The 24,144-nt window shown below is 39.9% G+C and overlaps 1 protein-coding gene across 6 annotated transcripts; it reads right to left on the reverse strand.

The window, feature by feature from the left end:
* Window positions 1–375: 375 nt before the first annotated feature.
* On the reverse strand, window positions 376–23,972 carry lpin2 (lipin 2). Of its 6 annotated transcripts, none has more exons than XM_030402628.1 (21): window positions 19,352–19,719; window positions 16,397–16,597; window positions 13,365–13,460; window positions 12,490–12,854; window positions 12,283–12,390; window positions 12,070–12,196; window positions 11,466–11,802; window positions 11,273–11,375; window positions 10,911–11,098; window positions 10,311–10,404; window positions 10,154–10,223; window positions 9,965–10,057; window positions 9,773–9,855; window positions 9,513–9,660; window positions 8,936–9,084; window positions 7,684–7,770; window positions 7,071–7,223; window positions 5,446–5,560; window positions 4,285–4,388; window positions 3,177–3,343; window positions 376–2,849 (listed from the first exon to the last, which is right to left on the reverse strand). In XM_030402628.1, the coding sequence occupies exons 1-20, from the start codon at window positions 19,454–19,456 to the stop codon at window positions 3,199–3,201; spliced, it is 2,871 nt and encodes a 956-aa protein (XP_030258488.1). In that variant the 5' UTR covers window positions 19,457–19,719; the 3' UTR covers window positions 376–2,849; window positions 3,177–3,198. The 6 variants fall into 6 exon arrangements, with proteins under 6 accessions (XP_030258488.1, XP_030258489.1, XP_030258492.1 ...); XM_030402629.1 differs by having other exon boundaries at window positions 376–2,798; window positions 19,352–19,718; XM_030402632.1 differs by lacking the exon at window positions 19,352–19,719 and adding an exon at window positions 23,762–23,972 and having other exon boundaries at window positions 376–3,343.
* Between the last annotated feature and the right edge of the window lie 172 nt (window positions 23,973–24,144).

Genomic DNA, 24,144 nt, shown 5'->3' on the forward strand with positions numbered 1-24,144 from the left:
TGGGCGATTACGTCAAGTGGGTGTGGATGAAAAATAATTTTCCCCTCTTTTCACTCCTGAGACTTAAGAGAATATTACATCAGCCAATCTAAGAAGCTGGAGGAGTGTATTTAGACTTCAGTTCAGCCTCTGCTGACCTTCAATAAAGAAGAAAATATTGTTTTCTATTTATCAAAAGTCTGCTGAAGTACTGCCTTTAAACATTTTTCAGGTTTGTGTTACGCAGTAGAATAAAATGTGGAATCATCTGAGGGAGCTAAACTGCAATAACATTATTCAGATACAACGGGGTAAAAGTTTCTCGACTAGCCTGGAGTTACTGTTGAACTTTGGACTCACGCTGAAGAAAAGAAAAAACGAGCACACACAAATGTATTCAGTTAGAAACTTTATTTAATACAAATATGACCACAAGCCACACTTTGTTAGCTTCATTAGGCCTGCTTTTTTTTCTTCTTCTTCTTACAATGTATATTGTTCTTTAAACATACTTTAAACCACATTTCTATACAAATCAAACACAGCATACACTTAAGGTATTTCTGTTGGTCAGACACAATCAAATAGCAAGCATTAACTCCAAACAGAATGAGACAGACATAGTCCCACAGACGATCATACACTTTATAAGAAATAAAACAAAAAGGCATCAAAGACAGAAGAATGTGATGATCAGCATATATACTCGATCATTTTCCACAGCAGTCGAGTGAGAACAAACAATATTATATACCACGTATCCCAGGATCATAGAGGATGAAGTGTGATTCTTCCACACAAGATGCTTTACTTTCATAGAAAGAAATGGATTTCATTTTGTTAATCATACGATATATCTATTTGACTTCACCAAACTAGAGAACAAGCAAACAAATCAAAGCAGAACACGCATCTTAATCATCACAAAAACATCTGAGCTACAGAGTGAACGCGGCAACACTTCGGCGAAATAATGTCGGCTAATAGTGACAAGTGAGGATTTTGCCATCGTCGGAAATTGTGCTTTTTTTTCAAAGTTTTATCTGACTTGTTTTTCGAATTTTTTTACTGTTGCACATATGATCCATTTCAGTGGAGTGCCACATCTGCCCACAAGAAACGCAAACACACATAATGCCAGTTAAGCGCTTCAAAAAGCTTCTCGTACACAGTCAAGTATTTCCTGTTTATCTCCAAACAAGACCCAATGGCTCTTCCTCTGGTCACCAGAGGCACAGGATCAGTCTTTTCTTGCTCAGTCACACACACACACACACACACACACACACACACACACACACACACACACACACACACACACACACACACACAACCACACACACACACTCTAAAGGTAGCTCTATTCAGCACCTAAATAAACATTATTTTCTTTCAATCCCTACATTTTGTCATGCAACCTACAAACATAAAACCCCCTCTTTTTAATCATCGCTCATATTGACAGGTTTCAGACAAGCTGATTTGTCTGTGGTGTCAGAAGGTCACTCACAGAACAAAGAGGTAAAACTAGAACTCTCCATCCCGCATCAATTGCATACTTGGGTCTTTTGTCTACAGAGACCTTCAGCGAAGTGCTTGTAGGTGAGAGTTGTTCTGAGTTGTGTCTCTGGGTGCAGGTTGGACAAAGTGCGTTGGATAAGTCTCTAAAGCCACTGAGGGAACATAAGCAAAAGGGGGGAACCATCTTGTCACCCCCAACAGCAGCAGCACTCAGTGATTAGGTATGCATACGCATGCACACACACACTTACATCATCCCATAGTGATCCTACAGAGGAACACGCAAACTGAAATCCTTCATTTTTAAGCTCTCTCCAAGATCTGCTTATTTCCACCGTTTCAACTCAAGCGTTATCTTTTACATTTACACACATATTTTAATACTAAAGCTCTGATTGTGAGGTTTGTGCAGGAATGTGCATGTATCTTACACACTGAAAGTTCTACTGTAAAACAAAGACAACAGATCGTTGAGAAAATGGGGTATAAAACCGAAAGAAAGATAGTACAGGGCCGAGCAGTTACTGTTAATCTGTGACCAACAACCCAAAATGAAGACTTTCCACATTGCATTGGTGTTAAATTACTTTTTCAGACGAGCAAAGGCATCACGATAAAAATCAATAACTTAAACATATTAATTACCATAAATAATGACTGCGTCAATAACAAAACACACTTGATTCGCCAGAGCTTTAAGAACAGAACACATTTCAAAATAACAGCGAGACAATATACCATGAAGCTGCTTCATTTTGTTTTTTGAGTCACTGTATCTTCTCATACTTGCTGGCAAAAGTATGTCCCTGTTATGACCTCGAATATTCACAATACCAAACAAGACTCATTCGGTAAGAACAATGCAAGCTCTGCAGGGAAAAGATTGACGAATGAATACAGTCAGTCAGGAACTGAGAACAAAACAACCTACTGTAGCTTTCTGGAAACTAACTACTGTGTATGGTTCGTAGGTGGTCTAGTAGTCATTTGCCAGCCATTATCACTGTTTTACTTATTGTACAATGTTTTTAGAACAGAATAAAGCCTCCAGATAAAGCCTGGATACATGCCTGTGGGCAATCATTTCTACTTCCAGCACGTGACTAGTGGCCAGTGTTAACTGCCTGTCTCTTTTTCAGTTTAAACGTTTCGTCTTGCTTCTTCAAGGCCTTCAGATAATGTGAAAAACTCAAGAAAACAATGTCTTTTCCTTCTGCACAGCTCAGACTGCTGAGGACTAATGCTTCGTGTGGGGCTTCAGTTGGATCCCTGATGGCAAATGCAGATCATCCTGTTTGCTGGAGAGAAAGGGTGGGTCTCAGATCTTTATCCTTTTACAGTGATTGGGACTAAACAGTGAGAAAAGATGATAATTTAGTCGTGATTAGTCCTTTGTCTCTCAGGGATAACCATTTTTATGGATTAGTAACCAGGATTTACTGTTCTGGAGATGCTTTTACTCATCACTAATAGCTAATTACAGTTAACAAGATTTATATCTGCTTATGGTGATAACCCTGTTTCTGAGTTGTGTGTGTGTGTGTGTGTGTGTGTGTGTGTGTGTGTGTGTGTGTGTGTGTGTAAGTCTGAGAAAATACTGGAAAGTTTGGGTTTCAGTTCATGTGTTTCCTGGAGATGTGTTCAAGTGCACAGTCCAATTGCATGTCTATGAATACCTGTGTATCCATATAAACAGGATCAGAGCAGTTCATCAGGGTTGATGACTGGTATGGGCTGCCTCCAGTAACAGAAGGAGCTGTACTCTGGCATGACAAAGGCCTCGTTCTGCTCTTTACTCAACAGAGGGAACACGTGTTCTACCAGCTCACTGAGCCTGCTGTAACTATGGAGAAAGAGACAGAGACGGAGACAGAGAGTAGAAATATTTAGATAAATACTGGATAAATCCTGCAACAATAATTGTACAGCAATCGATAAAAATAATAATACGATTTTTAACATTTCATAAACTAATTGTTAAAATACTTGGCAGATTAATCAATAATTTAAATAATCATTTGTTGCAGCCCAATATTAATTAAGATGCCTAAATACAGGAAGTAAAACTTAAAGCTGCATTATTACTTTTTGACCACTTGAGGGCAGCGAAACACGTGTACACGACACTGACATCGGGTGGTTGTTATGGCTCGTGTTCAGAAACAGTTGCTTGTTTACACATCCACCTAACACTAAGCAACATGAGCATACATTTAAAATTGTTTCCCCATCCAGGAGACAAGTTGAAGTCATACATTCACGTTCCCTTTAGCTCCGTTTTGTTCACCATTGAGGGAAAATATCTAGCTGCTTGGCCACTAAATGCTCCACAATGTTAACCAGCTTATCACTAACAGTCTGTCTTTTCTTTGGTGCAGGCAAGGTAGTGATTGATCAGAGCTTTCATTGGTGTTGCCATCTGATGCAGGGAAGAGTTTGATAAGAGCAATAGTAGTAAACCAAAACGACATGCTGAAAGATACTAAAAATCTGCTTTTAACTGGCTAGAACTGCAGAGTTGTGTGATAAATATCTGCAGGTTCCTCACTGCAGCTGACTGTTTTCACATTACACAAAATATTTTGATCCTTTGTTAACACTAAATAAATTAATGTATGACTAATAACCTAAATTGATACAATTAGTGCAGCTTTCAGCTAATCTTCTAATCTCTTAAAATATCCCATGTGGTGGGTACTTTATCAGATATCATAAAAGATATTATAACAAAGATTTTGGTTCTAAATTAGTTTTAAGAAAAGTGCAGTCAGTTAATGTACTTACGAGGACTTGTTTCCCTTGGTCTGTTCCTGGATCAGCTCTCCTTTGGGATTGACTGTGAAGATCCTACACACCGGAACACCCACCTCTTTATAGGCAAACACATCCTGTGAAGGGACGAAATGGTATAAGTCAATCTGGGTTCCAAATTTAGGAGTTAAGTAATTGCGACTGAAATTAAAAACACAGGACTTGCTACACTCTACCCACAATGAAGTTTTGTGGATGTTGTTTTTGTTTCTCTCATTGCCTGTGGACTGTTGCAGTGGAAAAGCCCAAATCCACCATCCAACATATCCTGGCTGACTGATTTAATGTGCTTTCCGTCACAAGAAAAGGTGAAACTCTTCCTGAGACATTTATCTGCCAATAACTACAAAGACGATAGCCTTGCATCTACTTTTTTAAAACATCCTTCCTACTGTGTTTTCCGGTTTTATTTATTCTCGTCTATATTTGTGTTTTATTTACTTTGTTTTCTCTTTCTAAGTATCTTTTTATTTGATTTTGATTTGTGTAATTCTGGTTTCTAATAAAACTACATGAGAAAATGCTTCATGTAAATTAAGCTGTTATTTAAATGGTTTAAAATTAGCCACTGGGCTTTTAAAAGCCAACTGAGAACACACCTGATTGTATAATTTTCAGCAAGTAGCTCTCATACATAATACACACTGGTGCAAACTAACATAAGCTCAGTAATAAAATTAAACACAGATTTCCTGTGTGTGTTCCACCTAATGCATGTAATGGCAATATTTCTGAGACTGAATGTTTCGGTAAGACTGAATGCTCATGTTTGTGTTAGTTTTGTGCTTTCTTTTCTTTGGCGAGCTTTACAAGCAGACGGAGGTTTCACGGCTGACCCCGTGCCTAATCTGGGTGTTGGTGTTTATGCAGCTGAAGACAGCACACTGTGCCCAGCTTGAGCTCCCTTCCACAGACAGTGTCACATGGGACCAAACTCCGCCAGTGACCTCAGCTCAGGTTCAGCCCAGAGCTGATTTCATATGTTTGTGTCTGCTAATTGATAGCCAAAGTGTCATGTTGATCTCACAATACATCATGTCTGCATCGACTTTTGGAAAATACTGCTCTCTGACATGTAACCAACGAGCGCTTTAATGTCTGGTAGTCTGATTTCTCACACATCCATTAACTCACATTAGTTCTATTCCCAAAGGCAGCGTAGAATGGCTGCTTGTTATGCTGGAACAGGTTCTTGATATCTGTAAGGCATTCAATCTTGAAGATCTCTGGTTTCTTCTCAATGACCTCCCTGAAACAAACAGATTTGATTAGACTCACATATGCATGTCCTTATTATGGGTCAAGTCTGAATTAGAGTTAACTAACACATATTTAGAATCCCATAATCTTTTATTTTCCTAATTTACTCGAAATTATTTGACAGTTTTCCCCTTAACATACAGTCGGATTACATGTAATAAACACAAATTATAGTTTAGCCCAGATGCAGGGATGGTACAGATGTTTCTGTGACATGCAAATGAAAGCAAGAGGACCATGTAAATAATGCTAATGTGTGCAACCTGAAGACATCACACAATAATTCACATGCTGCAGTTCGCTCTGGCGACACACTGTAAAGGTCAAAGAAAACACAACAGAATTGGTAACAAATTGGAAAGTTTGTTTTCTTGTGCTGACCTTTGACAGGGTATAGGTGCAACTGAGAAAAAACACTGGCTTTGGCCATGTTACGTGCATGAAATTGATAATAGGCCTGTATGGGATAACAACACATTGTCTGTCTGCCTGTGTGTGTGTTTGTGCTTACAGTATTTAATTAAGCCAGAGGGAAGGAGATGGGCACAATAATTTAGTAATGCTCCAAGCCTCTGACATTTATGCCCATGTAAATCTACAGCTATAACAATATATGTGGTGTTATAGTTGTTTAATTAACTTGACATTAACATATGCTGACATTAACTGTTGCTGAGATCCATAAAATACTAACTCTGAATCAGCCGCATGTGTTTAATCTTATTCACCAAGACCAGAAATTTTTTTTGGATCAATTCCCAGCTGAATTGTGCAATGAATACGCACATTCTTTCTCAGTGTCACTTGGAACAAGTTAAGAATTTTTAATTTTCAATCAATCAAACTTTATTTGTATAGCGCCAATTCACAACATAAGTTATCTCATGACACTTCCCAACTTAGGCTTCTTTACAGTGAAAAATGACAGTCCTCTCCTATAATAATCCAACCACAGTTCAGTACTACACAGAAATAAGCAAGCTGCCATTCTCTTAAGTTTAACTGGCTAATGAACAAACTTAACAGTCACACATCAAATGTGATGTTGTGAAGGCTTTTCTTCATTTGTTAAGAAACAATTCACAAGTTTTCAGAACAAACTGTCCAAACCAGGAAATAAAAAAGAAAGAATAGACAAGTTAAGAGACACTAGAAAAATACTGGGTAATAGTATTTTTCTAGAAATTGATGGCAAGTCTACCAACACAGCTATTCACTTTTAATTTCCAGTAGCCTTAACACCCACGGCATATGAAAGGCTAATATTAATAAATGTGGATTTGGAGAGGATTTTAAGTCTAAGAAACTTGATATTTAATCTGTAATTAAATTGGCAGACAGAAAGGATATCTTGAAGGGAGACAAATACCAGGTGATTTGAAATCCAAATTACGATTTGGTGATAAGGAGGAGTTAATGTATGTGATGCGTTTGGGAATAAGAGGTATTTGGCTTTATGACACCGGGATTCATAGCGATTGTATTGTGTGTTATTATACCTGTGGAAAGCAGAGAAAAGGCTGCTGGGAGACAGCATGAGAGGTCCCCGGGGTAGAATAGTGCCTCCGTCATTGACCCACTGCAGGTAACCTCTTGTCATGTCTGCCATGCCGATAGCCCGCGCTGAGCAGTACAAGAACTTGTACCCGTTCCTGCCAAAGAGAGCTCATTAACGGCTGTTCCACTAGAGTTAAATATCATGACCATCATTAGCTACTACTAAGAATAGCACTTTAATTAGATCGCTTATATCAGTTGCTTTCATTATGTGCAGAAATCATATGAATTAAATGAACATTTTTACTAAGGAAAAATTATATTTGTAATTACTTCTAATAGCCGTTACAGCTAATTTGCTCTTATTTGTATTACATTTTCTATTCTCTACCTGACTAAATCAGCAGAGGATATTCATGGTGCTTTTACTTTCTAAAACAACTCTGTCCTGCTTATAGTTAAACTTCCTGAGCCATCCACCACAAAGCATCCCTGCAAAACATAGCAATATCCACTTCACAGGAAGATGGCTGGGAATCAAAACTGAGACAGTGCAAACTACTGACCAAGCATTCACCTTTCCTCTGTGATTAATCAGTGGTGTAATGCACTTACTCAGCTACTGAGTGGTAGAGCTTGGCAATGCCCTGGTGGGTCCAGTCCTTCCCCAACTGTGGCAGGATTTGTCCAAACACATCTGACCTAAAGCATTCAACAAACACACACAAACATTAGTAACATATAGGCAGAGAATCCCATCTGCCAGAGACATCACGGAGAAGTGTAGCAGATGTAGAGTGAGAGTCAAATAAAACCTGTGCCTGAAATAAAATAAAGCAGATTGGTGCTGCAGACCGTTCAAAGAAGGTCACATAAAACACCATAACTACTATTCATCATAAAAAGGGAACGTTATAGACTGTTCCCCACTAATGAGGATTACAGGCCCATAGGCAAGGCACTGTCTCAACCTCAACTTATGGTTGTGTCTACAGACTGAAATGTAAATTGGCTCATTATAGTCCGTGTGCTCTTTGCCGAGATGCTCAAAAAGATCCACATGTCACAGGTTGGCCTAAAGGGTCACAGAGATAATAAGCTCCAGTCAGTCTGGGCCTGTTTGATGTTGACCACCTATGAACTTATGAACGTGCGTCAAAATAGATGCAGCTGGATTTGAGCTAATTAGTAGGCTTTACATAAATGCAACTGGATTATGGACTTAATATCTGTTTGTTGACAAGGACTTGAAACTGTCCATGGTAATGAAGCTGCTATGGAAACTGCACAAGATGTCTAAGAAGGGAAGATCTGTTAAAACTAATTCATCATCCTTTTATTTATTTTCTACTTCATCCAACCTATCCAAAGTTATCTGAAGTCACTAATCATTCACCTGCGGGCCACCATCTGTGGTGATCACATTAGTCATCAAATAAGGCGCCTCATTTATATATTCATACATACACAGTATGAAGGCAATCTATCTATGTATAGATACGAGGGTCATAATGACTAATAACATTGCACTTCTGCAGATTCTGTCTTGTTAATGCACAAAAATACTTCCTTTCTTAAAAAGACAAACTAGATATCCACTGTATTTTAGAAAAAGCGATGAAGGCTTCTGGGTTGCCTACAAAAACATCATCCCTACAGCACTCTTTTATGAGCACACATAGGCTGATTTGCAACCGAAGAGAACAAAGTGTGAACTAACCACAATCAGTATGCTTAAATATCTGGTTTGCCTACTTTCACTGAAAGCTATTTTATAACAGTGCAGTAGCATTAAAGTATAATAATAACTCAATTTGGTTTAGCATCATGACTCTCCTCAGGTGAAATGTTTTGTGGAGGCACGTACTTGGTGATGGTGCCATCAATGTCAGAGATGATGACTTTGTCATCCCAGTTCCATAGGTAGATGGTGCCTTCGCAGCGGCATGTGCCCTGGTATTGGGTGGTGATGCTAAACGTCACATCATTAGGTCCCTCCTTCAGTTTCAGACTGGCCTGGCAACACAAAAAAACAGTGAAGGCATCTCGAGGGAACAGGCAATTTCATTCACTAACATGTGTCCCTGCAGTGCAGGCATTACTCTCACTCCAGTTTGATTTGTTTTGCCTCAGTACAATGAACATGTGAAGGTCTTTAGAGCCCCCTACAGACTGTATATGGAGAGACACTTTGAAGTTAATAGCTAGCCAGCAGAGGGAGCTCTACACTACAAAATAAAGCCTTTCAAGTACAAATCTCATTGAGAAATATGCACCATTTGTAATCTGAGCAATCATCTATTCTCACAACAAGCCACATTTTAATTTGAAAATCTAACTGTCTAATTAAAGTCCAACTCAAAATTGTTATAAAAGTCATTAGGCAGTAGAATGATGAAAGAAGTAGGCATGAGCATTTTGAGGAAGGAACAGAATGCACTTACTATCTGATCAGAAGAGAGGCGTAGTGACTTCCTGTAAGTGTGTGGGCTGGGGTGGTGCTGACTATCAACTGGCTGAAGTCTCTCCTGACAGGATACAGCGCTCACCTCCTTGGATTCTTCATCACTGGATGAGTCTCCTTGTTTTGGCCTACCGGGAAACAAAACCATTTATGACCAAAACAAATAAAAGATGTTGTAATATGTTTTAGGACTATTTTTGGTTAAAAAATAAAATTCAATACATTCTTGCTACCACTTACGGTAAGGGCAGTTTCTCCTGAGATATGGAGGGTCCTTCCTCCTCAAGATGAGAGTCCTCCTTAGTTTCAAGCTTGGTCTCCGACTGAAAGAATAAACAGGAAAATGTCCTGACATATGAAGTAGATATCAAAACAAATGACTGGACACAAACAAGCTTTGTACTTGTGATACTTCTGAAAGCATGTGCACACCTGCTTGATTGTACTATCTGCCCTCTTTCGCCAGAACCACCAGCGGCCTGACTTCTTAGGCATTTTCTCCTTCACCCAGGCCTCCTCTGTAGCCTAGGAAAGACAAGACGACACAACTAATCAAAATGAGCTACTTGCAAGAAGACATAGTACTAAAATGCATACAATGGAAATAAAGATCACTGTTACCTTTGGTAAATTCTTCTGAAATGCTTGTAGACTGAGAATCAAAGGTGCAGCTAGTGTCCAATTATAATACCTGAGAAAAACAAAGACATTAATTAAGAGACAATATTCCATTCTCTCTCCAGTACCATTCACATGTGAAATAAAAATGCTTACTTACCTATTTCCTATCTTCACTACCAGGTTGGGGTTATCTATAATTGCTGGGCTTTCAGCAAATTCATGATAGGTGATGATATGCTCCATGAACCTTTCTGCAAACACAGAACGAAGAGGAACATTAATTAGAGACAGAAGATGAAAAGGTCAGTGGTGGCGAGCCATAACGTCTTACTTAAGCCACACAGAAAGGTCAAGAAAATTTTTCTTCCATCAGCCACCTCAGTATAGCAAAGAAGAGCGTATGTAGTGAGTGTAATTATTTGACACTGAGAAAGATCAGAGAGAAAGACAGAGTTGTCCAGAGACAAGTGACAAAGTATTGTTGGGATTCAGCCCTATAAAAATTGAGTAGATGGTCCTTAAAAAGAAATATTGGGCCAGCATTGGTATCATTTCACATTTCAAGGTTGATTTTTGTCTAGAATAAGAGACTGTGCCCACAGTGGCTGGAGGCCTTTTTTAATGTGGTGAATACAGTATTACAGTATGGAAACTACACAATGAATGTAGTATGTCTCAGCTGGCTGAGGTGAACCTTCTATCCTGAATGAAAGCACTAAGTGCACTTTTAGTTACATTTTGTGCCATTCTGATGTACCTTTGGATATTTCAGCATTTTCTGTGAGGCCTCCACACAGAGAAAGAGTGACGTCAGGGAGGTCACTCGCTGAGTCAGACAGACACTCTGTTCCGCTGTCAGCTGCTGCACTACCCACAGACTGTGGCGACTGTGATCCAGAATGCATCTCGGAGTCCATCCAGTGCTTCGTCGCTGCCTCAGACTCACTGAAGCAACACAAGAGAAAAACACGTCATGATACTTGTTAGGCAGGAAGATAGGCTTTTTAGAGAAAGAATATTTATGCTATGTTTAGTTTTTAAAATACCAAATTTAACTTTTGATATTTAAGTAGAACAGGTCAAGCAGTGACATTAATTATGTGACTCTTATGATCTAACCTCTTAGGAAAATATCGTGCAGCGACATCAGGTTCAAGTACATTCAGGTCATCTAGGTAGATATCCTCAGGACCCTGATGCTGGCTCCTCTTTGGGACACCTTCTTTCAACAAAAGAATTTGTATCTGTTAATATACAATAATAGCTTGGGCTAACCAAGAGAAAAAATGGTAATGGATGACCACAAACCCACCTTTCTTCTTTGAGGGTGAATCACTCTGTTGGCTGTTAGAAGGGGTGGACGTTGCAACGCTGGATGGAAGAACATCCAGGGGCTCTGATGGGGTTATAGGACTCAGAGAGGTTACGGTGCTGACAGATGCAAGAGGATTCATGGTCACAGCGGTGACAGGGGTGCGTGGCTTGGGCTTGATGATGGTACACACTGAGGAGGACGGGGCAGCGTCTTCCTTTTCAATATCCGTCTCGTTTTCCATGGCCTCAGAGCTGAGGATGACGCGGAAGTGGGTGGTCTCTGATGGGGTGATGGTCACTGTTTTTAGTAGTTCTGGTTTCTCTTTTTTGGTGACCTGGAGATTGGATATCAAGGAGACAGTAGTTAAGAAAGTATAATGAAAAAGCAGAGGCTGCATTTCAGTAAAGTGATGTAATTTTCTAATACTTGCCTTTACCTACTTGGGTATTATGGAGACTCTACCGATGATTATTTATCAGAAATCTCATTGTGTTAATATTTTGTGAAAGCACCAATACCATATTTCAAAATACAAAGCCTAAAAATATCTAAGGTTTTTTCAAGGTCATATTGCCCAGCCCTGCTGGAAGGACGTGCTTACCCTGGTTGTTTCAGGAAACTCTCCCCAGGTCCACTGCATGTGGGACTCAGCTCTGAGCATACTCTCTGAGGGCCTGACCATCAATTCAGAGTCACTCTTAGGAGAGAAGGCCTGAGACAAGCCGTGACTGAGAGGGAAAGAAAAACAAATTTGTTTATTTACTTGTCTCTGCTGCGCCTTAGCTGATGGCTCTATGTTCACCTCAATACATACCTGTCGTCTGCTGGCCAATCCCCATCAGACAGTGGATAACCATCAAGGTTGTGTCTGGCTGCAGGTAATTTGGGGTCAATGTCTCGCATTGTGGTCACTGATGGTGACCTAATAAAGGGTGAAACAGACACATTTTTTACATGAATAAAGCCATTTCTATTTCTACAGACCTTGGCTCTCTACAGCAGTGAGCATTGATGAACCCACCTTGAGACACGCACTGCAGCTTCCTCATCAGAGCTCAGGTCCATCTCAAAGATCTCTTCATTTTGCCCATTGCCGGATATAGCAGCAGTCGTAGCAGCAGGTGCATTAGCAGCAATAGCATTACCAGTACTGACTGACATCGGGGGGGTCAGCTCCTCTCTTCGGGGGTCTCCTTTGTGCTTCTTCCTCCGTCTCTTCTTCTTTTTTGTGGCCGTGGTGCTCGGAGCTGGGGGCTCAGGTGTGTCCTCTGGGTCAACAGGGTCATCCTCCAGATCTTTTGCTGCCCTGTGCTCAACCTCTGACATCCAGAACAGGTGACTCTCGGTGGGGATTGGGGAGGTGGCCAGGTGGGCGGGGACAATCTGCTAAAGGATAGAGCAAGAAAACAAGAACATGAGGCTTAAGATAAACAAGTGCACATCAAAGCAGAATCAATTGGTTTTGACATTGGTGTCAAATCCTGTGACTCAAGTCCAGGGTCACTGCTGAGCTGTCACAGTGAGAGTTCAAAAAGCTTGAGCAAGAGGTCACTTAAATGCAACAACTGCAATTGAGTGATCGCCTTAAACAAACACTGCCCTGCACTCATTCGTGCAAAGACTGTGAAAGTTGTTGTTGGTTCAATGCATCATGAGACACTATTTCTTGTGTAGAGACCACAAAAACCATGCTGGTATGATCACCCTTATGAGTAAGGAATATCTTCAAATAAATACTTCAGGCAGATCTCACTGAATAACAAATACATCAAAAGGATACTGACTTTGGCTACGGGGCTAACACACAAAACAACCTAATTCTGAAAGATGTTATGTTTCACAAGCAACCAAACTAATTAGAAACCTGGATGCTGCTGTATTTAATTTGCTGCTTACGTTCAGTTGCTCAGATTCCTGGACAAAAAAGGCCTCTCCATTGTCACCAAGCTTCATGTGCAGATCCACCGGCTCTCCATTCACTTCAATGTCGATCTGGAAGATTTTGCAGAAGATACAAGCAATTTAATGTAAATCATAATGACGATATTAACAATCTGCCTGTATATACTGTATGAATATATCCTAAATATGCCACATTTATTTACTTAAAAACAAGGGTGTTGGGTCTTGTTTAATTATATTCCAACAGACTTTCAGGCCACATAAAAGGCCTGTAGCTACTTACAGCCCCATTTTTCTCCAGAGGCTTTACAAAACCTAACAAGTGTATGGGTCCTCTGGGCTTGTGCTCTGTGAAGCCTGCCAATAAAACAGGGCCATTCATGTTTGCCATGCAAACCCCAAGTGAACCCAAGGCCATTCAGAAACTTGACACCACAAAAGCAAAAAAACAGGTCACGTCTGGCAGAGACCACAGAAGACGCAGACTTGCTCTGCCCAGTCTGACAACCTGAAACCAAATCATCAATATTAATTCTCAACCAATGGCCACTCACATCATCTGTTTCTTTTTAAAGTCTCGCGATCTGTCATGTTATATCTTTCATTCTGCTGATGTCCTTTGCTGCTGGTGGGGTTTCTGAGCAGCCTCTAGATTTAATTTCACCCCCTCAGGGTTGCTAAGGGGAATTTATTTACAGTGAGTGATGGCTGAGAATTTCAATGCCCAATTAATAATGAGCCAGAATAAATGAGAGACCTCTTCAACCTTTCACAATCTGTGACAGGTCACTTGAGTTGTGGATTTGCCAACAGCTGCCAACACCATGCTGGATTACTGGAATTAGTGGAGGCTACTGCTGCCTGCTGATACCCAAAATTGAGGAAAACATTTTGGATTGTTTCTTTCTGAGAACAAGAGCCTATGCGACTCATGCTTAGTTCTCACAGGAAAAGAGCATGTTTAGTTCTCACAGGAAAAGAGAAGAAAAGAGGAACTTTTAATGCATAGTTGAGTAACTTTTTATCTCAAATGTCTTTAAAATCAAACGAACTTTAAAACCATTGTTGGTTGCCAATTTAAAAGACTAGTGTATGGGGACAGACTGCAATCCACAGCCAAAATGTAATTAGTATTTGGCTAGCAGCTACAGTTTGATTCCCACTCTGATTTTTTTTAAATATCTGCATGTCAGGAAGAAATACCACATGGTTTATCTGGTCCAGTAACTTTAAAAGAACAATACATATTTAGCATCAGCCCTCGAGCATCTGATAAGTGAACTTGGGGACGCATGCATAACTGTTTGTTACACAACAGCACTCGTTGTTGAGGCCGCCTTCTTCACGTTTCCTCCCCCTCCCACACATTCAAGTTGTAAAGCTGTTTCCATAGGAACCACTCATTCAGTCCTCCCGCCGAGCCCATCAGCATTCTGGGTAGGTGGTGAGACAGTGTCAATTCCCCACAAATCATCACCTATTCTGCTCCACAAGCACGCAAATACGTTTTTTTTTAAAGTCAGAGCACCCAGAGCATTGCTGTTCTAAGAATGGACAAATTCACCATTGATAGTCAGGTGGAGGGAAAGATCATTAAATTATAACTACTATCTAATTGTAGCCATCACTAATTACTTACTGAATACACCAAGGAATATTCTAACCCTTTATATAACCAGATGAACTCAAGTAGCCCCAATTTCACACACAAGAAAGGCTGTGTTATCTGGTGCTAAAGCAAGTTTCCATTACCATCCTTCAAGTAGCTTTTTTAAAAATCCATGATATTCAGCTCTACATTTAATTCCTACAACATCAAAACTTCCACACAAAAGCCTTCACCCTACCCATTCATTCGAACACTGCAAGGGTGCTACCAAAATGCAATTTTCTCAAGAGAGAAATAAGCGCTAAAAATAGCAGTTGTTCCTGAAAATTGATTGATGAGATGTTCCCTATAGGTGAGAATAGTAGATAGATATTACTATCAACGAGGAAAAAGCACAGAGCATCCGATCTGTGTTCTGTAAACACAACCAAAACACTTTCCTCAATGATTCAAAGATGCTCCAGTTCAAGCCATTTATTCTGTCTAAAGTCCTGCCATCAGAGATGGTACACTGACTTCTAAATGGGGCAATTTATATTCAGTGAGACACAAAACCATGGATCTTTCTCATTTAAACCTTTTTCTCTGCAACAATTAATATAAAAGAAAAACCTGATATACCCATTAAAGGGCAATTCCACCAATAAACACATTTAAGGGTGTTTACAGATCCTGGGAAGTACAACTGAATATGTGGAATAAGTAGTATAAAGCCTTCTGTGGCTCTAGAGGAAGCAGGATGTAATTTGATAAATTGCCTCCAGTGATGTATCCAGGGTAATTTAGGCGCCAGTATCGAAAAGAAAGACGAATGTTTAGAAATAAAAACATCTCGGCTTCTGCTTTATCCATTTGATTATTTGTTTTTGGACTGTACATAAAGTTATTGTAGTAATAAGAATGGTCAGAAGGCCATCACCGTGTTCAGTACAATATTCAGGACTACAGATGAAATTTAGCTGGGAGCTAATTCTGGTATGGCTGAGAGCCGTGCATTGTCCCTGTTAAATAAACAAAATAAATTACACTACTGACGGAAAAGTGCAGCAACAAAGTTTGCGTGACCTCTTTGTGTGATCTCTTTGATCAATATCTATCATCCACATCCCAATGTCATTGACAATTGAGAGCTAATGTGACGTAGGTTCAGAGAAATGTCAATAGAGCACATTTTGTACACTGACACACTTATCTGAAAATTGGTCTATTAAGACGAATAAGTAAAAACACTTTGGACACAAACTCATCAGTACCAGTAACTACTTCTGTATGTATGTATGCATGTTCAAAGTGGCTTTACTATATTGTATGTCATTTCAAAAATATTAACTATGTACACATGGTGATGAAGGGCCCAATTCTTTAAAGGGATACATTTTGCAGTTAGCACAAACGCTGACACATATCTTAAACTTACCACTTTCTCTTTAGACCGCAGTACACCCAACTTGCCGAATCGCACATGGAATGGTGAGCACTGGTAGGTGCCGTCTCTCTGGCGGACAACCACAACATCGATGCAGCCCGATAGTGTGGCCTGATTTATGCCCTTATAAAGTTCTTTGACGGTTACCAGCACCTGACCTGCCAGCTGGCCCACGTAGTTCATGGTGTCCGCCTAGGGGGGAGAACAAAATATCAGCTGAGTCAAGGGAAAGACAGGATAAGGAAGTATTGTTCAGCAGGAGCCCAGATGAAGGAACTAATTTGTCCCACACAAGCTGTGGAGTCTAATAGTTTTCCACTTGATTTTCCTTGCATGCTCTCACTCTATCCAATCTTGTTGCTTCTTTTAAGTATCTCCTTCCAGGCAGTCGCGCTGTCTCATTTGACTTTTGCTTTCATCTCTGAGCTCCCTCCCTCCCTCCCTGTCTGCCTGCCTGCCTGCCTGCCTGCCTGCCCTGTGGTGTCCTTTATCTCCTGACCTGCATACAGACAGCCAGAGTGCCACTGTCACTGGACACTGTCCCACATGAGCAACACCAGAGAAGGGGGGCTGATTGATGGCTGGGCTCAAACAATGAGCAGGGACAACCTCACACAGAGTTCCCACTGCCCCGCTGCCATCAAGCAGCTGACTTCCTGTTTACATTCATACATTTCTGTATATACAAGTATATCAAATACAATACGAACAGCCATTCTGCTGTGGCTATAATTATACAACTGCACACATTTTCTCAGAGCATTTTTTGTCAATTGGGAGAAGCATCTTGTAAGACTGTAAATTATTTTGTATGCAATCTGTTGAAGCCAGTAAAAAAGAGAAATAATTATATACAGGCCTGAGCTAATCATACATAATCACGCAAACATTCCAGACATCATGTGGCCTCTTCACTGAACTAAATTATTTTGCAGCCATTTGTGCACTGTAACACAGAGTGCATATGAACCTTAACTATGAACTTGGCAAACATGGTTCTGGTTTTGTTCAGGTCAGTTCAGGATCTAGTTTAGTGGGACCTGTAAACACATCACCCTGCTGACTTCATTTGGGTTTATGTAAACTGAAATGTTCACATCTCACACTGACCTTTTGTTCTGACCATGAGATGTGTGAGGGGGGTTGTGGGTAACACAGAGAATAGGGGCATTTGTGCAAAAGTGGCATCATGGAATATGGGCAACTGGCATGATGTGTTTTACCAGACAGCATGCCAGTGGATGAAATATGAATAGATGCAGGGTACTCTAAATAATCCCACACTGCTAACCACACACACCCGCAACCATCATGAGATCAAACAGCCATCACTGTAAATTGACTATACGAAGGGCAGTAAAGGTTGTAGGGTTTAGATTTGTTGACATGAGGCCTTCTGTCAACAAGAGGAAACGTTCAATACATTCTGGGGACTTCAACCTATATTTGTAAAATTTGGTAAAGGCCCTATGTTGACATTCACTAAACTGGCCCACTTCAGGGTAAAAACATAAAACTATGATCTGAAAGTAACTAGTAGAGTCAAAATTAAAAAAGAAAAAAAAAAAAAAAGGTTGCTCAACACTAGAATAAATTATCCTAAATTAATTAAAGCTTTTATGCCAATGAAACCACAAACATTTTAAAAATGCAGGCAGTTTGAAATATCTGAGAAATAATTTGATCTGTCATAGACACATTAAAAAAGCAATAAATACCATCAACCACACTTTCATGTTCCTGCAGAAGTCAATACAAATCTAACCACTAAAACAAAAACTGTTTGAAAGTACCATTCCAAGTTTTATAATCTTGCATCTACATTAAAGTTATTTAGCATTAAAACATACTTGCACTAGTTTTAAAAATACATGGAAAGGTTACACTAGATCTGTATTTTATCAAGGCGTTGATCAAAACACTTTTTACACCAACCATCAAAGACTATCCACAGATGAACCAATGTTTTGTGGATACACACAGTGATTCTCTCTGCATTGACTAAGGAGATTAAAAGTGTAATACACTGCTGACATTTATTTTTTTTTATCTCAGAGGAACCAATTAACTCAAAAATGGTCTGAAGAATAAAAAAGAGACATAGTTTGGCTGCAAATTAATTCCACTTTGGCTGTCAGAGTTAAATAAACACACAGCATTTTGTTGGTCAATTCTATGTTTGTTTGAACATTTATCTGGATTTTCTGTATCTCTGGAAACTGAAAACTGTCTTGTCATGGTATAAATTTGGAGTGTACAATTTACTTTCATTTTTATTTTGAGTCACCAGAATGTCAGCTTCCAAGTGCAGAGAGTACGAAGCTCCTGTCACCGGGACTGACACAGTGCTACCACCAAGAACAGATAAGATAAAGGAATAAGACACAATAACAAAGCTCAAAACATCTGTCAAAGGTCATCATATAATAGGAAATATTCTATAACAACAAAAAATATCTTTACACTGGATTTGTCTGGAAAGGCGCCAGTGTTGTGTCTACAACACAATCACGTGTGATAGACATACCTTACCTGCGGCTTCTCACTGTATTCTTTTCTGAGATCTGAAAAGTACACACCGCAAACAGCCATACTCTCAAACCACAAAGTACAAATTAAACAGGACATGGATAAGAAATGACTAGCAGATTAACAGGCCATGCAGGCTTCATGACTCAGCATGAATATGTTCAACCATCTGAAAAACAAACACTTCAACAGTGTCCCATCCTCTTTCACAGTCCAATGTATCCCTTAAAACACTAGACTTGACTGCCTAACAGACATCATCCACTGTGATTCACTGTGGTCAGGTATTTACCCATCGGGCTTAGCTTCAATAAAAAGTAAGTCACCCAAGCAACCTGCCAAGCCAAACAACACAAGATGACTAATAGTGTTGTAGTCCCAAGATTTGTGACTGACTACCCGTCAGCACTGACTCACCAGTGACCAAGACGACCTCAGAGACTCATCACTGTTGTCTGTTGTGTTGTCATCTGTGCTGCTTTCCAGGAGATCCCTGTTCCCCCAGGACCTCTGTCTCTTCATAACTGTTAGTGGAGCACCAGCTCTTGTTCTCCCCACATCAGGATACTCCAATGGGACCCTTTTTTTCCTCCTTCAGATTATGATGATAGTGCCTCCTTGCCATTCTTAATCTAATCTCAAAAATGTCCTACTTTATCACGTTGGACAAACCCCTGCAGGTGTAAATACCAGTACACCGTTATCTGACACTGGGTGGCGATTGCGCAACGCTGTCATAAACATTGTCATCCTTCTTCTGGGGCTATTCTTCAGAGGATATGAACTTGTGTTCATCCAGTCAGCTGACAGGACACAAAAGGTTCAGCCAATGGGATGGCCTCTTTAAGGTGGCGGTGTGTAGCTGATAAGGGACAGCTAATTCCTGTGAACGGCGATGCAATGTTTTTTCCCTGATAAGAGTACAAGCTCAGGGAAAAACTAAGTAGTACTACGCAGCATGACGTTCATACACAGTCAGTCACGTGTACGGTACATGCTGCATGTGCATGTTATTGTGCGTGAGTAATCAAAAGGTTGGGTTGATGACATTGATTAGTTGCAGGAGTCGACCAATGGTATATTCAGTACACTGGACTTTGTTTCTCATTAATACCCCTCAACTCGACATGTGATCACAAAAATAAACTGGTGAAAGTTCAGTCAACACATATGCAATAATCTCTGCTGGGATTAGTCTAAATTAAATATCAATGAAGCTTGCTAAAATTAGTCCGAGTGCTAATTTTAATCCTGTCTACATTCCGTACAGATGGAGTGGGCACACTCATGACTCTGGAGTCCAAGCAATGATGAATTCAAACATGTTTTTCGTCATCGGGGGGTTCTAACGGGTCCAACTTCTAGCGTTTTCATGCCGGGTTTAGCTCCTTAGTGAATGACTAAGATAAACATAAAGCATGAGGCTCTTCCAAAAAGGCCTCAGTCCTACTGTCCCATCTGCTAAGCCTTTTGTAAACACTATCAAACAAAACAGAGAGGCCCACTGAGCGCAGCACTGTTGGTTCATCCTCCCTCTGTGCTAGGATCTGTTCTGTGTTTGAATGTTTGATAAGAGCCATGCATAAATTCATACAATACTCTCCTTTCAGAAATGAAATGTTATGAGAGAAAAATTAATTCATGACTTGCACTGTGTACAGAAATAACCATGCAGTAGCTGAAAAATCTGAGCAAAAAAATCAATTAAGAGAGCTTATGCCATTGATAAATACATTCTGCACTTACACCATTAAGAATTATAAGACAAGGTGCTAGTTGGTGAGTATGGTACTAGGTACTCTCGCCACACAATAATGGTCTTCATCTGGAGTCATCTAGTGCACATTTGTTTTGATGGAGTGACAAAAGAATCAGTCCTGAGACTGAGCAGGCCAACCAGACCACACAAGGCTCATGTTACACTCTTTCTAGTATAAGATTACACCAAACTGCACCGAAATGAGCCCTCATATTGTGTAACCTAAACCATGAGAACCTCAACCATAGACAGATGGTGTTGACTTGCATTTTTACACATTCCGCAGTGGAATACAGAACACAGCTTTTTCATGATTTTTTCAAATCCCTAATTTGGGGATTTACAAGCAGAAATGGTGAGAGTCTGATGCTAATTCGGCAGTGTAGGATTGAGCCTAGAGTGAGAAAGAAAACACCGAAAGCAGTGTAAAGTCTTAGTTTTTTTCTTGTACATGAAAGTTAAATTTTTTTTATCTTATTTACCGCATATTTCTCAGTTGCATTAAGTGTAGAAAAGAAAAGTTTGGACGAGTGCTTCTCATTTTGGTAACAATCTTTGCAAACTCAAAGTGAAACCCAGGAAGTCAGTGTACAGTGCTGTAACTTTCAACATGACACTCAGCTGCTAAGTTTACTTGGTACACCAAGCTAATAGATGCATTACAACAGTGCTGCAATAAATCTAATTTAGAGATGTGTTCATTCAGCTTTATGATAATTTTGGAGACTGTTACACTGTTATGTTTTATACTGGTGTGTGGTTAAATGGACAACATATATTCAATCCTTCTGATTAGAGATTCCAACTCAACTGTTCACACAGTGAATGCTAAATAAAGTGATTTTATTTGTGTTTACATGCTCATTTTCTGTGCAAAGTGATTCTGTGAAGCATCTTATCTGCTGGGAATATAACAGAGGAAGAAGAAGAACAGGAAGATTTTTTTCCTCAAATGTACTGAGAGGATTTCAAGATAACCACATCATGTCTTGGGAACAATATTTGGTGTTTGAACATTATTTTTTGGTTTAATGGATTCAGGCTTTGTTTAACTCTTCAAACACTTTTTAAACAACTCATTGCTTCAAGCCTTTCCACCTTTTCAGCAATCCTAAAATCTCTCTTGTATCAGCTACAGACCAGCTCTGTTTGCTACCACCAGGTCTCTATCTGTCCTGGAAACAATGTTACCTAATGGAAAATATTTAGCCAATCAGAGAGAAATTGGTTTACATGGTTATTAGGCGTTGCTGATATTTAAACATGAAATGGATTATCAAACCTTTAAACCACCTCTCTCAATCTGGTTGAAAATCCATTCAGATCGGGCTGGATTGGTTCAGACTCTTCCAACTTAAGTGGTAACACGAGGCATTTTTATCTGATTAGGCTATTATTCTGGTTATGAGGGTCCATGTAAACACAGTTATTGTTTCTTATATTTAGTCAGTATTACATGATACAATGAAACAGCTCTACAAATTAAACAAGATCTGACTGAATACAAGCTTGTTGTTGTATTAGACTGCATAAGATTACACTAGTAACCTTAAGGCCGTAACTAACCAGGTTAAAAAGTATTGCTCAAGAATGTGTTGTGATATAGTTGATTATTTGGGTATTGTTATGTTATCTGACAAATTAATCCAGTTATAGACTGACTTGAGTGTCAGTGATTGAGTGACAGTGTCATTGTGGGGCCAATCTCAAGTACATAAAATGCCTGACAAGGTTATCTTAAATGGGCACTATATAGTACAATGTTAGAGACATACTTTGGCTGCAAATTAATTCCACTTTGTTGTTACAATGTTAATGAGGTAATTATATAAACTAAGAAATGTTTTTTTTTTTCCCCCATAACTAAATAAACAAGCTGTCCTCACTAGAAAATAAGGTCCCCAGAATACTGTTTTGAAGCTAGATAGGTGGCTGGGTCCACCACATATTAACAAAGGAAAACAAAATGAAATTGCGTTGTCCTTTAAGGTCCGTTTGTTTATTCTGTTTACTTAGCTATGAAAACAAAGTTTGTTTATTTGGTTTGTTTAGGCATTAAAAAAGTCAGTCAATGAAGATCTTTCTCTTCTGATCAAAACTACACAGTGTAGCATTAATATCTGTTTAATTTTTGAAGTCATTTTTCTTTTCTACCTAAATCTAAACAGTTTTAAACCGTTTAAATACTAATTTCTTGCAGTAAATTTCCCAAGAAATGTCTTAACTTGCAATACTCAATACTCAATGAAGATCTTTCTCTTAAGATCAAAATGTGTTCCCCCAAAACGACACAGTGCGCCTTTAACTACAAGAAAAACACTGAAGTTTAAGTAAAATGTGTTTCCCAGTAGTTGGCCAGCTCACCGCCCACAGGCAGGTGGCTTGTTTGGTGAGGTGGCAGCGCAGCTTACATGTCAACACAGACGTCTAACTCATTGCAAAACGCGAATGAATAAATTAAAAACCACTACACAAGCTAGCTTCATGTAGCACCATCTTCTGGGGCTAAACATGCTAATTCAGAGATTAACGCTGAAATGTCATCGAGTAACGTTGACGTTGCACCAGCGCTCCAGCCCTACATGGACGTATAGCCCTACTGCGGAAACAAACGAATTGGAAACCAAAAGCAAACACTCACGTTATGCTTACAGTGTCCTCTAATGGTTTCCAATTGTGTACATTTAAGTCATAAACAGTGGAGCAGAAAACAGAAGAGAGGAGGATAAATGAATGGAGACGGGGCTCAGCTAGCCGTTTGTCAGTTGGCTAGCTTCAATGTTGTCGTGGGGTTACCGTTAGCTACTAGCAAACGGCGAAACGGCCACACTGCTAACGCCAGGTTTCAAATAAAAGTGGTCTCGTTAATTCGCTGCCTTGCTAAATTCATTTCCAACTCTACAGCTGTATGTCTGAGTTAAATTAAACCAACATCGCTGAAATATTTTAGCCGGCTTACAAGCTAGCTACCATTAGCTGGCGATACAAACACAAAAATAAGCACTATCACAAGGAGCGGCGAGCAGCCACACAAACACGTCGAATTCACCCCATCGCAGACTGTTTACCTTTCGGTGACTTCCGCAGGATGCTGCCGGTGAAGGACGCTACGGTGTCTTCAGTGAGCCCCCATATCTCTGCCCGTGAAGCTCCTTAAAAGCCTCCTGACGTGTCCGTGCCTGGACCACCGTGGCTGACTGGTGCGGCTGGAGGCAGACGGAGGGCTGCTGCTGGAGGAGCTGATGGGACAGAGAGCCGCGCAGTGGCGGCGCGCTCACACAGCTGCTGTGACACTTTTATCCAGGGTTCAGTTATACCAGCGGCTTATTACACGGTTAAGTAAGACTTTGCCCCCAGCAGCTTTTTTTTTAGAGGATGTTTATTGACACACATTACATAAAGCATTGTATTCTGTTTGTGTGTGAAAGGTAATGGGACTGCTGGCTTGCTC

The sequence above is a fragment of the Sparus aurata genome, chromosome 21 (genome assembly GCF_900880675.1).
Source record: "Sparus aurata chromosome 21, fSpaAur1.1, whole genome shotgun sequence".
Taxonomy (NCBI): Eukaryota; Metazoa; Chordata; class Actinopteri; order Spariformes; family Sparidae; genus Sparus; species Sparus aurata.